The 13,755-nt window shown below is 27.6% G+C and overlaps 1 protein-coding gene across 1 annotated transcript; it reads right to left on the bottom strand.

The window, feature by feature from the left end:
* Positions 1-2,406: 2,406 nt before the first annotated feature.
* LOC128964052 (elongation factor Tu-like) lies at positions 2,407-3,629 on the bottom strand. Its single transcript, XM_054310611.1, has 2 exons — positions 3,389-3,629; positions 2,407-2,915 (listed from the first exon to the last, which is right to left on the bottom strand). Exons 1-2 carry the CDS (start codon positions 3,627-3,629, stop codon positions 2,407-2,409), a joined length of 750 nt encoding a protein of 249 aa, XP_054166586.1.
* Positions 3,630-13,755: the final 10,126 nt, after the last annotated feature.

Genomic DNA, 13,755 nt, shown 5'->3' with positions numbered 1-13,755 from the left:
AACCGAATACTTCCAGTTCTTCAGCCAATTCCCAGATATTAATTTCCATTGAATTTTCTGTATAATTATCGAGACATTCATTTTCATGGATTGCACACAACACCTGTTTGGCCATCAGTTCCGACTCTTTGAATCTGTTTTGTCGATATAAAACGTGTGATAAATAAGTTTTCAATTTTATTACATTTCTGTCATTTGCGCCCAAACTATTCTCTTTTATGACCAACGTTTGTCGTAAATACAGTTCCGAATTGTCAAACTCCCGGAGCTTGAGATACATGAGTCCCAGAATTTCAGTTAAATAGCATTCGTCTGACTTTGAATTAGACTGTTCTTTGGCGGGTCTGCTCTGAACATCTGTAAGCACTTGTTTGCACAGAGGTATGGCCACATCGTACTGGCCTTTAGTGGCGTAATCTAACACCAGCTCAACATTGGCTGATGTGTCTTCACCGGTATCTTCATTGATATTGCCATCTATAGCACTATCAGCAGTTGTTTCACTGGTTGTCACATTGTCTTCATCAATGAAATGACATTTGAAACACTTTTCATATTCACTACTAACTGATTCATACTTTTCAAGCAAATAATTATCATCAAAATTATTGAATGAATTTATAATATTTTTATTCAATTCATTACAATTTTTATCAATTGTATCACAAATTTTATTTAACAAATGTTTTCTCGCATTTAAATCGCTAAACAATTGACTCACTGCTGAGTAAAGAAGTGATTCAATTAAAGATCTCTTATTTTTTGATGTCATTATAAAACTCATAAAAAATGAATAATAATAACTTAAGATTAAAAATTATATTAAATTTATATTAAATTTATATTAAATTTATATTAAATTTATATCATTTTAATATATGTGATTTAAAAAATATATTTCCACATAAAAAGGAAAATTACAATTATTTTTTCAAATCTAAAACTTATAATAAATTAAAGTAAACATTTTATGAACTTTAAATAAAGTCAAAATCACTTAAATTAAAGCAAAACAAATAATGTAATATTTAATTAAAAGATGATTGATGTTTTGATGATTGTTATATTTTGATGATTTAGCATAAAAATAAAAACTAAAATATTTAATATTTTTTTATAATAAATATATAGAAATTCTTTTCACAGATTTCATCAATATTTTCACTTATCATTAATTGTATACTATATTAATGTTATTGATATTAGAGATGAATACGTTTTACATCATGTTTTATATAAGGTTTTTATTTTACATTAAGTAAAGTAAAATTGATATAAATTGTGGGTTAAGTGTTGTGTCGGCGAAACTGTCATTGAGTTTATACTGTATATTCAATAATATCTCTTAAATACTATACAGTACTTAAGCGTGTATTCCAACCAACTGAATAACACTGAGCCTTGGTGTTTATGTACAGTTAAACCCATTAACAAATAAAAAAGTAAAAAATAATTTTAAAAATAAAAATATACAATGCTAAGCAACAAAAATATAAACAAAAATATTTTTAAAATAAACAAACATTTAATTATTTATATGTAATACTAACTAAATATATAATATAAATATATTATTATTTAATAAATCAATAATCTGATTTAAATCAAATATCTATGGACCAGTATATCTGCGCTACGGATAAATTCAACGATACGTTGTATCGGTTGTACCGAATGTTATCGACAATAAACTGGAAGAACTACTCGAACGATACGATCGTAATTGGGTTCTATTGAATCACATTCCCAGCGACGATAAGTCGCCCACTATTGGCAAACTACTAGAGTTGCGCAACAATTATATCGTACAATTGACTGACCATTTGACCAACAATTTGTCAGTTTATGAGTTGCATCTGTTTAATGGTCTAATTATCATATTGTTGTCGTGTGTATTCAATTTAGTTATCATTTACTGGATTCAATCGCATAAGCATTTGATCAACTATTGTTCAAAACTATGTATCGGTATAGACATGAGTGCCATCACTGCTAATCTGATCCGAATACTGGACTTTCCATTTCACAAAAGTATTGTCAATGATATACTATTTCTGAGTGATGTCACCTCTATTGTTGTACCGATGGGTGAATTAGTTTTATCGAAAGTCATATTTTTATTATCATACAAACGTTCAGTTTATTATAAGTTACTAAATAATTTATTTATAAAACCATTCATAGATAAGCCATTGATAATAATGTTAATAATATTACCTAGTTTATAACAATAATTAGTGATAAAAATTATTTATTAAATAGTATAATATTTATATTGTTTAGCATTTTATTAACTATTTATTAAATATCAGTGAAATCACTAATAATATAAATTTTTCAAATATATTTAGCAAATATTTATTGATATTCAATGCATTTGCCGTTTGCGGTCATTTGATTATATCATTAGCTGATTGCGACACTTTTGATGATAGCATCCCAACCTATAATATCAATGGGATCGCCACGAGCTATGATTCCTTTTTCAACGGTTCCAATACAAACAATTCCTCTGCGAGTAATATCTGTCGACATAATTGGCATAAGAAATGGTGAATTTGTGTCTCTTTCCGGAGGAGTAATGTATGAGTCGAGTGTATCCAACAGTTTGATAATAGACTCTTCGCCGACGCCTGATTTGTCTCCGCTAAGAGCCGCCAGAGCTGATCCAAATAAAAACGGTGTGTTATCGCCATCGAAGCCATAGTTGTTTAACAGGTCTCTCACTTCCATTTCTACCAATTCTTTCATCTTATCGTCGATTAAATCACATTTGTTGACAAAGACGACCAACTTTTTGACACCGATTTGTTTACTTAACATAAGATGTTCTCTGGTTTGTGGCATTTGTCCCTCACTTCCGGCCACTACAAGAATGGCGCCGTCCATTTCAATCGCCAAATAGCGGTTTAGGACTAATGATAATATCAATGATAGCATTAATTTATTTGATTTTGTTGCGCAAAACCGGTTCAGACAATAGTTTTATTACAATAATTATATGGTATTTGATATCAACTTACGGTTTCTTTATCACTGGTCATCACAAGTCAGACGAAATGATTCCCAAAGATATTATATTTACGACAAAAAACACAAATTTTTGGATTCATATAATACCAGTAAATTAGAAAAACTAATTTATTGTAATAAAATTTATAATTCAAATAAATTATATATTATTATCAAAACATTAAATATAATTTAAATATATTAATAATTAAAAAAATATAAGTTAAGACACAGTCATTGTATTATTTAAATTGCTATTCAATATAATTATCAAATGTTTTTTTCTTAAGATTTTTTTCAATATGTTTTCCTTGAAATTCAATCAATTTATTTAAACGTAATAACATATTATCTCTAATTTTTTTAAGCGTAACACCATCAATTTTTGAAAATGAGTATTCAATTGATTGCTTTAATTCATTTACGTTTTCGTAAATTCGAACGGCGACATCATCACGTACAATACCCCATATTGAAAAGTCCATTGGCGTGACATCTGGAGATCGGGGTGGCCATTTAATAAATGGACTTCCTCTACCAATCCATCTGTTTGGTAAATGTGTGTCCAACCAATCACGTGTAATGGTCGCAAAATGTCCAGGACAACCGTCTAGCATAAATATGACATCACGGCCAAACTTGTGTTTCAAGCATATTTGTAAATGATTGACCCGAAACATTTTCAGTAAAATAATATGGTCCTAATATACGACTTCCCCATATGCCAGCCAATACCATTACACTAGACGCGGATTGATCATTTAAATATCTTACAAATGGGGGATTAGACCCATAAGGTGCATAAAAACGGTACTTTTGTGTGTTTGGTTTCTCATTAATAACAAACTGTTTTTCATCAAATATTGCCAATTTACTTAAAAAATCCGGATCTTCAGCAATTTGTCCTAATACTTCTTCAGCAAAAGTTACGCGTTTGTTATAATCAATTTCTTTCAATGGTTGCATTGTTTTCAATTTATATGGAAAATAATTATTTTCTTTCAATATTTTATGTATTGACGTATGAGACAATCCAAATTTGGTTGCAACCTTAACAGCTGATTGAACAGGATTTGTCTTATAATCAGACATTACAGATGCTTTAATATCTGATTTAATTTGTTGATTTTTTCGACATATTTTTTTGTTTGAAACAGAGCCAGTGTTTTCAAATGCTCTAACATGTGACATAATTGTTGTGTGTGACGGTTTTCTGCCGGGATGTAATTGATTGTAAATAATTGAAGCTTTTCTTGCATTTTTTGTACTATAATATAAATTTACAAATTCTGTTCTATCAGATAAAGTGTAACGAAGACTTGTATTATTTTCATTATTTTCAATGTCTTCAATGTCTTCAATGTCTTCAATATCTTCAATGTCTTCTTCAATGTCTTCTTCAATGTCTTCTTCAATGTCTTCTTCAATGTCTTCAATATCTTCAATGTCTTCTTCAATGTCTTCTTCAATGTCTTCTTCAATGTCTTCTTCAATGTCTTCTTCAATGTCTTCTTCAATGTCTTCATTTGGTACAGCTGTTATTGTTGTCGTTAATTTTTTCTTTATAACTGTGTTTTGAATGTTTTTATCACAAAAAATATGACTAGAATTTTTGTGTTTATCTAAATATCGTTTATCACTGTATGATTTCTCACAATCATTGATATCGCATTTGTATTTTTTTGTACTTTGATGTACCCACAAATGACTTTTAAGCTGATCTTTTCGTTTAAAAGATTTGTTGCAAATATTGCAGAAAAAAATCTTTTCATTAGAATGGATTTTCTTGTGCCTCGACAGTGCGCTTTGATTGGAAAATTTTTTATCGCATTCTGGACATGAATTTTGTGTGCCAGACATGTGTACTCTTTGACCGATTTGTTCGTAAATGTTTGTCTGATTCATATTTAGTTCAATAGATTGACTATTGGGAACGGTTACTAAACCAATGTGACTGTCCTCTGATGTATTAGGCAGTGAAGCAACTGATCCGTCGATCAGATGATGGTACTGATATGTGCGCAGTGGCTCTGGAGGAGGTGGTAATGGCTGATTAGGCAATGGTGACGGCAATGATTGGTTTGGTGGTGGAGTCAGTGATTGAGTGTTGCCATTGTTGAGTGACATTTGCATCGATGGTGTCATTTGATGCTGAATCTGTGTCTGCAAAGACATTTGTGGATCAATTTGGTAGACATTAGTGGTAACTAATTGCGACTGCATTTGTTGAGCAGCACTTTGTTGAACGGATTGCAACTGTTTTTGTTGGATGTGTTGACAAATCTCTTGTAGAAATTGTTGATGATTTTGATGAAACAATTTCTGATCGTTTAATATAGTAAATGATTGTTCAATAAATTGTGGTCCACTGTTATGATATTTATTATTCATTGATTTGTTTAGTTCATTAACATAACTTAAATCATTATAATTTGTTTGATGACAAACATTGCTTTCAATCATAGATTTACTATTTCTTGATTTTTCTTGTTTAATACTTTGTATTCTATTCAATAAACTTTTGGTCGATCGAGACCTCACAACCACTGGATTCATGTCCTGACCTGAACTTGGATTTTGATTTTCAAATATGGCTTTTAGTTTTGCAATACTTGGACGGCGTATAACAGTTGCCTTTCCTACCAGTCTTTGGTGTCGCACTTCATTACCACCTGATATGTGAATACTGTTGGCAACAATGGATGGCATTCTCTGTGGCGAAGGCATTGTGTTGATATTTGACTCATTAGATGTCGAATTAAATAAATCGTCAACTACCGGATAAGTTAACAGTTGTCTCATAAATTGTTCTCCATCGCTATCAATGTTCTCATATGTGTGCGAATCAATCTGTGTTTGCGAAGACAATTGTGGATCAATTTGGTTAACATTAGTGGCAACTAAGTGCGACTGCATTTGTTCAACAGATATCAACTGATCGGTAATGGCTTTGTCCAACTTCTTTATCGCATCCTTTTCATGGCTCAACGCTTTTGCATCAATCTTCTGGCTCTCAATACTCGAGAAAAACATATCGATAGCTTTGTCAAAGGTATCCGTTTCGATATAACTCTGATTCGGATCTTTACTATCCTTAAATTGATTCAACAAAATTGGATGAAATTCAAGATATGTAACGATAGAAACATTTGGTTCTTCGATTCGTTTTTCTTCCTTTTGAATGATAAAACCTTTTGATAAACCGTTTTTATTTTGCATAATATTATTACACAAATCCAATGCCTTTTCAATTTGTTTCAAATTTAAATGCGATTTGTTTAGCTTTGGATTCAAATCAAATTCAATAAACGAATGATCCAGAAGTTGTGTACCAAATATCACCAAAGGATTCAACACTTTCATCAGATTCACGCCATCCTCTGCTTTCTCTATAATGTCTTTGAGTTCGTCGCCAACTAATTTCTTGTAGTCTTTCATAGTTTTTGCAGTTTCAATATTATACTTATCTTTGATTTCAAGTATAACGTCTTCATCGCCCGACTTTAGGGGCCGAAGTATATTCAAAATAATATACTGATAGTCAGTGATAACAATGTTTCCCTTGCCGTGGAGCTCAAGGATTACATGATATGAAGTCTCGTTTGATCCAAACTTGAGATCAACCACTCGGTCAACACCTAATTGAGTGATACTTTCCAATCGTTTATTCTTCAGATGTTTTCTCAATTTCATTGTAAATCCATTGGGGGTATTACTCTTCGGCCAATCGTATTGTGTCGAATGGATCCGTATTCCTGATTCAATGATCAGCGATTCTTCGGTTTCTAATTGTTGATCACTTTTGTTAAATCGAAACAAATAGGTTTTGTTGTCTATATCGTAGACTTGATTCACACGCATACCGACCAGCGATTGGCTGAGTTCGGCGCAAACAACACTTATGTCAAATGTCGATAATCGGGTCTTCATTGTTGTTGTTTTTGTGATCAGCTGTCTGTGATCTCAATGATGACCTCTAAGTCTTTAACAAAACTAAAGTAATAATTGAATTCAATTCGTTATTTAAGCGATTATTAAACAAATTATATAACAATTTGACATCAATTTATTTACATTTGACTAGTTTTATCACAATATGTGATTCAATGATTGAATCACTGAAATGCCATGTGTTTACATGATATTACAACACATGCGCCTAATAAAGTGAATCATTTGATTTACTAGACTTTACTGTAATAATATGTAATTCATAGCATATTTAGTGCTTTACACCAAGGTATTTGTACTAATAATACTAATAAGACTTTGGTTGGAATACACGCTTAAGTACTGTACATTGCCATATCTGAAAAGTCAATGTTGTTTAATGAAATAAATTAACTATAAATAAATAGCAAAATGTCTTTTACCCTTATATTTAGGTTTACGACAAATAGAGAGTGCATTATCTAAAAAGATATGTCATTTAATTTAATAACAAATATAATGGGAGAGTATTTTATCGTTATTTCTTATTAATGCTGATATAAGTAAATCATACATAAATTAGATATGAATATAACATTTAACTGAATGTGCAGTTATTGGTAAATAGTATTTATCTAATTTAATAACAATAGGCGTACCAATGAATCATACAGTACTATAAAGTATGTAAACACAATACAAATTAAAATACATAAACTAAAATATAGCTATTAATAATTACAGTAATTCAAAGTTTATTGTTGTTTTGAAACTAATTATGTTATATAAATATGAAATGTTTTAATCAATTAATACCCACATTAATTTATCACCAAATGTTACTATAGTTTTATAATTTTCGGAAATGTATAATGTATTTATATAAGTTTATAATATAAATTAATATAAACTTATAATATAATTATTCTATTGTTTATTATTAAATTGAATTAATCAATTAGTAATGAAATGATGTGTCAAATTGCAACATATAATTTAAAATTTTTATTTAAAAATATGATTAAATAAAACAATATTTAAAACTAAATATTTAATTTTAAATTTCAGTTTCGGTTTCGGTTTCGGTTTCGGTTTCGGTTTCGGTTTTGGTTTAGTCAGCATTATATAAGGAGTTTAAAAATTATTCCGTAATATTATAAAACCTAACTTTATTATTGTTTATTTCTATTATTTTTGGTATAACAAATATTTTTTTCATGTAAATTCATAAGTAAATTTAGTAATCTTTATTTATGTAATATTAATAGTAAATATATTAGAGGTCATCTATGTAACAAATTAAAAAAAATATTGTGTTATTATAAAAAGACATTATAGTTTGATTTATTAAAATATTTATTTATACAAAATTATAATCTGAATTTACAAGTTTTATACTATTTATAACAATTTTTTCAATTTAAAATAATAAAATTGTTACACCAGTCAGCAATATATGTGATAAAAAAGAGATGCATTTAAATACATGAACGATATTTAAATTATGAGATAATATTTTTGGTTTTTTGATTAATGATAAAATTAAATCAGTATTTATAGTAATTTTTGTATTTAATAAAATTAAAATCTAATTATTTAGAATTTTATAATTTGTACTAATTATACAAATTTAAATGAAAATATTTATAAATACATTACTTTTTATGAGTGTTTCAAATTTAAAGTTATCAAAAATAAAATATTGTCAAACATATTGTATAATATAAGTAATATAGATATACAACTGTACAACAATACAACTGTATACAGGTATATAACATTAGCAACTACTTATTATACCTAATAAATCTATATAACTTTATTTATTATATAGTATTATAGACATAAATATAGACAATAGATATAATTATATAGGTTATCATAAAATATCACATTGAGAATGTTTTTTAATTATTTAAAAAATACTAATACTTGTGTATGTATTAGTAAATTATTTTCCTAACATTGAATTTAAATTTCATTATTTTTCCATATTGTGAATGAAAATTTTATGAAAATATATAATATTAAAAAGCTTTTTTGTCTAAAATGTTTTTTAGAATTGCATTTATTTAGATAACAATTTAGTTTTTGTAATAATTTGAATTAATTGATAGAATATTCATTATATTTAATGTTTTTATTTTATCAAACATTTGTTGTCAATTTTTATAAATCATAAATCACACAAAAAAATAAGTCATAAATTTTTTGAGATAAATTTTATTATTTGTACAAAATACAACAATTCATTTTGAATTATATAATAAATTAATACATTGACTTATAATTTTATMATTTTATTAATTTAAATCATAAAATAGTTTTCTTTTGATACTGTATTATACAGTATTTCTAATATAAGTAATTATAAAATATTTAATAAATAAATTAAATAACTATTAAGAGTTTTAAATTTAAATTTTTAGTAAAAATTTATATTATCTAATATTATTAAATTTAATTGTTTAAGTTTTATACTTTGTAAATATCTATATAAATATTTAATATTTTGCAATGTTTATGTTTATACTATTGTTTATATATATTTAAATATTAATCCCACTATGATAGTAAACAAAAAATAACAAAAATATGAGATAACATTTTATTWAAAAAAATCCCCGTTATAAACAAAGTTATAGTTAAGTTAAAAGTCTAATAAAGATATAGATATAGATAACAACAATAGTTATTATATAACTAAAACATAAAAGTCATAAATTATATTATTTTATTTGTACTCTATATATAAATTGCTTAAAATAACGGTTTAGTCATAACTTATGAGTTTGTTTTCACTGTTCTATTAAATTTAATTATAATAAAAATAAAATAACTTTAAAAACTTCTTTATTTTGTTATATTATTTAAACAATAATTGTTATTTTGATGTAAAAATGAAGTTTTATTTATTAGCAATACTATTAACATTATCCACAACTTATGCCTGTAAAACACAATATTGTGTTAAATTATCAAGTACAGTATAGWATTTTTTTGAAAATTATTAAAATATTTAAAAATACACTCAAATAATTTGAAAATTACTAATAATAATTTTAAAAATTAATTTGTAGGTTATTTTGATAAAAGTACCGAATTATTTTCTGGCAAATATGAGTTCAATAAATTAATAATACATAACTTAATGGTTAACTTTAAAATTATTATAAACTCAATTTTGTCACAACTGGACAGTCGACTAAATATAATAGTATTGTCGGCCACCGATGTGGCAGATCTGGACAAATGGTGCGATAAGAYGGCAGATATATTGAATGTATTGAATAGGCAAATTGCAAACATTTTTAGATGAAAGCATAGCGTCGACCGACCGACAAATTATGGCCGACACGGCTYTCATCGTCAATGATATCCKCGATATACTGACCAGTATTCATAAGACGTGCAATGGTTTGGGTTTTGATGAGTTTGATGACGAACTTCAGTCAAAAATACAAAATATTATTGAAAAGTCTAACGATTTGACTCTTATGATTGAAAATAGTAGTCTTAATCTATTAAACAATTAATATCTATTTGTCAAATAAAATCAAATAATATATTTATATGTAAATAATTCTATAAAATTCTAATATTATGTATTTATGTTACGTTTAATTTATGTATTTACTGTTTGTTATAATTTTGTAAATAATATTTATAATGATTTTATTAATTATAATTATTGTGCTAACATTTGGAACTTTAATTTGTGTAATAAAACATAATAATCATTGATCTCTGTAATTAAATGTAATAAAAAATTATCATTATATTTTTGTTATAAAATATTCAATGAAATGTACTAAATTGTGAAATACATAATTTTTTATATCAATATAATATTGTATATTAAAAATGACCTTGTTTTACAGTTATTTTTACAAGTTTATATAATAAATCAAATATATGCCATTTTTCTTTTATTATTAGATAATTTAAAATTCATTCAGACACTTTTAATTTTTAAAAAATTTTAAACAAATTAATATTTAGTAATACAAAAATAAAAAATAAATTGTATACAAAAAATTCAAACATTTATTTCCTGTTATAAACTATTCCGGTATTTATCCGCTGATTAATCATACAATACAATAACAAATATAACTATTTTATAGATGATTCACAAACATTACATTTGAGATTATAAAAATTATTAAATAATATTATTATAATAATACAAATGACTAATAAACATAGTTATGGATTTAAGGTATTACATCTATGAAATCATTTTTATTTATTTATATTAATAGTAAAATTATTACATTTAATTATTAAGTTTAGCGAATAATATTACAACAAATATTATCAGTTTATCAAATGATATCGACAGCAATTGTAAGTCTATTGATAGTTATAGTCAACTAACAACTTATGAAAACTATCACATTGTGGTCAACGARAGCGCCGACACAGTGACCATTAATGAGTGCGGCGGTCGGGACAGTGATCTTATCAGTGAATATACCGTCAAATGTGTTAACAATAACACATGGATTCGCCAGAAGACTGTATTTAATTCACAAATTTCTTTTAACATAACAAACCTTTGCGCAAATGATAACTACCGGAGACTACACCTATGCTTTAATAGGAGTGTATTGCAAAGCTGTTTGGGTGGCAGTGATCTCAATGAGATTGAAATCAGTGCAATACTTTTAGCACTGGTATCTTTAGTACTGATTCTTGTAATAATATGTATCATAGGCTATATTATACGTGTGCGACACCAACGTAACCAATTGTCAGCCATTAGGTCCAAAAGTTTACAATCAGATGATAATACTTACACTGCATATAACTCCATAGACTCGCAATATATTGAGAGAATAGTCAAGAATATTGAAGACAGTCAGGAAATGGGAGGGTTGGATGAAAACGGGACTCAAATTCATATTAATGATCATATTTTAAATATTGAAAACAGTTTGGTTAGAAATCCGTCGTATGGAGAGATAATAAGTGCAACAATAAGTAATTAATAACTAATAAAATGTGTTATTTTATAAAATAAAAAAAAATGTATTCATTGGTATAAATTAGATGTGTATACAAAAAACTTTAATTTTAATTACGTATATTAAGTATTATAAAATATTTGATGAAAACCAAATAAACTACAATATTAATAAAATTAAATTATTTATACTGTAGTATAAATTTCTTTGATAAATCTATATCAGTGAATACAGTCCATCAAAAAACATTAGAATTAGAATATCCCAGTGTTTTTTTGCACAATAAATAAATAACAGTACATAAACAGGTAGTATATYATATATTTTGAAGCCCTATGTAAATTTAATAGTTTTAACATGGGTTAGTTGACAATAAATTCACCAGGATCAGCAAACTTTCAGCATTTTCAGAAAACTTTTTTTTTGAAAACTGAACTGGGACAATCTATTATAATGTGTTATATACTGATTACAGTAATTTTTAAAAACACATTAAAAAATTAAACTAAAGTTTATTAGTAATAGTTTATTTGATGATATTGATATTGTTTTTTTTTATTGATTGATATTTTACTATACTACTACATTACTATACTATACGTAAAACATTGATTTAATAATATGTATCAATGATATACAGTATGATTCTGTTAACTGCTATAGATTCTATAATATAGATCAGATAGAATTTAATGAATATACGACCCCTAATTATAATCCAACAAAAATGTTACATTTATTTATTTTAAAAAATAGTTGAAAATAATTTTATTATATTAATGAGTTATAATTATTAAAAATATTGTCAATATAAAATCTATTATATAATAATATCCTTATATATATATATATATATAATACTCACAAAAGAATTTTTTTAGTAACATTAAATTAATACATAAATATACTACAATACACAAATGTTCGGTGCCAAAAATCCAAACTCCTCTCCCTAACTGTAGAATAAATCTATATAAAATTTTCCCTACTCAGTGCCAGAATTACCAATTTTAGACATCAATCATTACATAACATAGTATAAATAGTATAATATTGTAGTGATTTCTGGCACCAACGCATCACTAAAATATTCCCATACACCCTTGAAAATTTATATTGATGCGACCGAGACTATAAAACCCCAAGTATTCTCAATGATTTTATCATTGAGATACTGGTAGTCACTCGGCATAAGACTAGTACTGCTAAGAGCCGTTAGCAGATCAGTTCTCTCCCCTTCTGGTTCGACCCCCTTCTCTGATATGGTCCGTATACTTGGATGTATACCTCGTATTGATGTCATTTTAAAATAAAAGCCTTTGGATTTTAATGTGAGTTTTTACTTTTATTGTCTCCTACCTTCTCTAAGCGACCTAAATCCGTGGGTTCCCGCGTCGGGAGCTCCAGTATCGTAAAGGTCCCTTCTTATCTACAGTCTTAAGGTAAGATGACTGGCCAGACGGTTCCGCCGTGTCGGGGGATCTGTTCGGTCATGTTGTCGAACCTTTCCGCGAAAATAGCTAATGGTCGGATCCGCCGTGTCGGGGGGTCCGGTCCAGTTATATGATGATACCATACCTTATCCTAACCTACCTTATGATGGTTGACCATCGGATCCGCCGTGTCGGGGGATTCGTACGGTCCTGCCGTCATTCCTTTACCATTGATAGTGTGCTAACGGGTCTGTCGTGTCGAGAGATCTGTACGGCTACGCTGTCCTCCTCCCTTACCTCTTTTGACCTATACTTAGTTATTGTTGGTATAGACTACTATATGTGTCATATGGAAGTCTCCGACATCCCCGAGATTGTACCAGGCCGCCGAAGGCTCTGCCCGATTTTTC

Source organism: Oppia nitens, unplaced genomic scaffold, assembly GCF_028296485.1.
Source record: "Oppia nitens isolate AA-2021 unplaced genomic scaffold, nextdenovo-longstitch-racon4-pilon3 scaffold8_pilon_pilon_pilon, whole genome shotgun sequence".
Classification (NCBI taxonomy): domain Eukaryota; kingdom Metazoa; phylum Arthropoda; class Arachnida; order Sarcoptiformes; family Oppiidae; genus Oppia; species Oppia nitens.
This window is presented reverse-complemented; position numbering and strand designations above follow the sequence as displayed.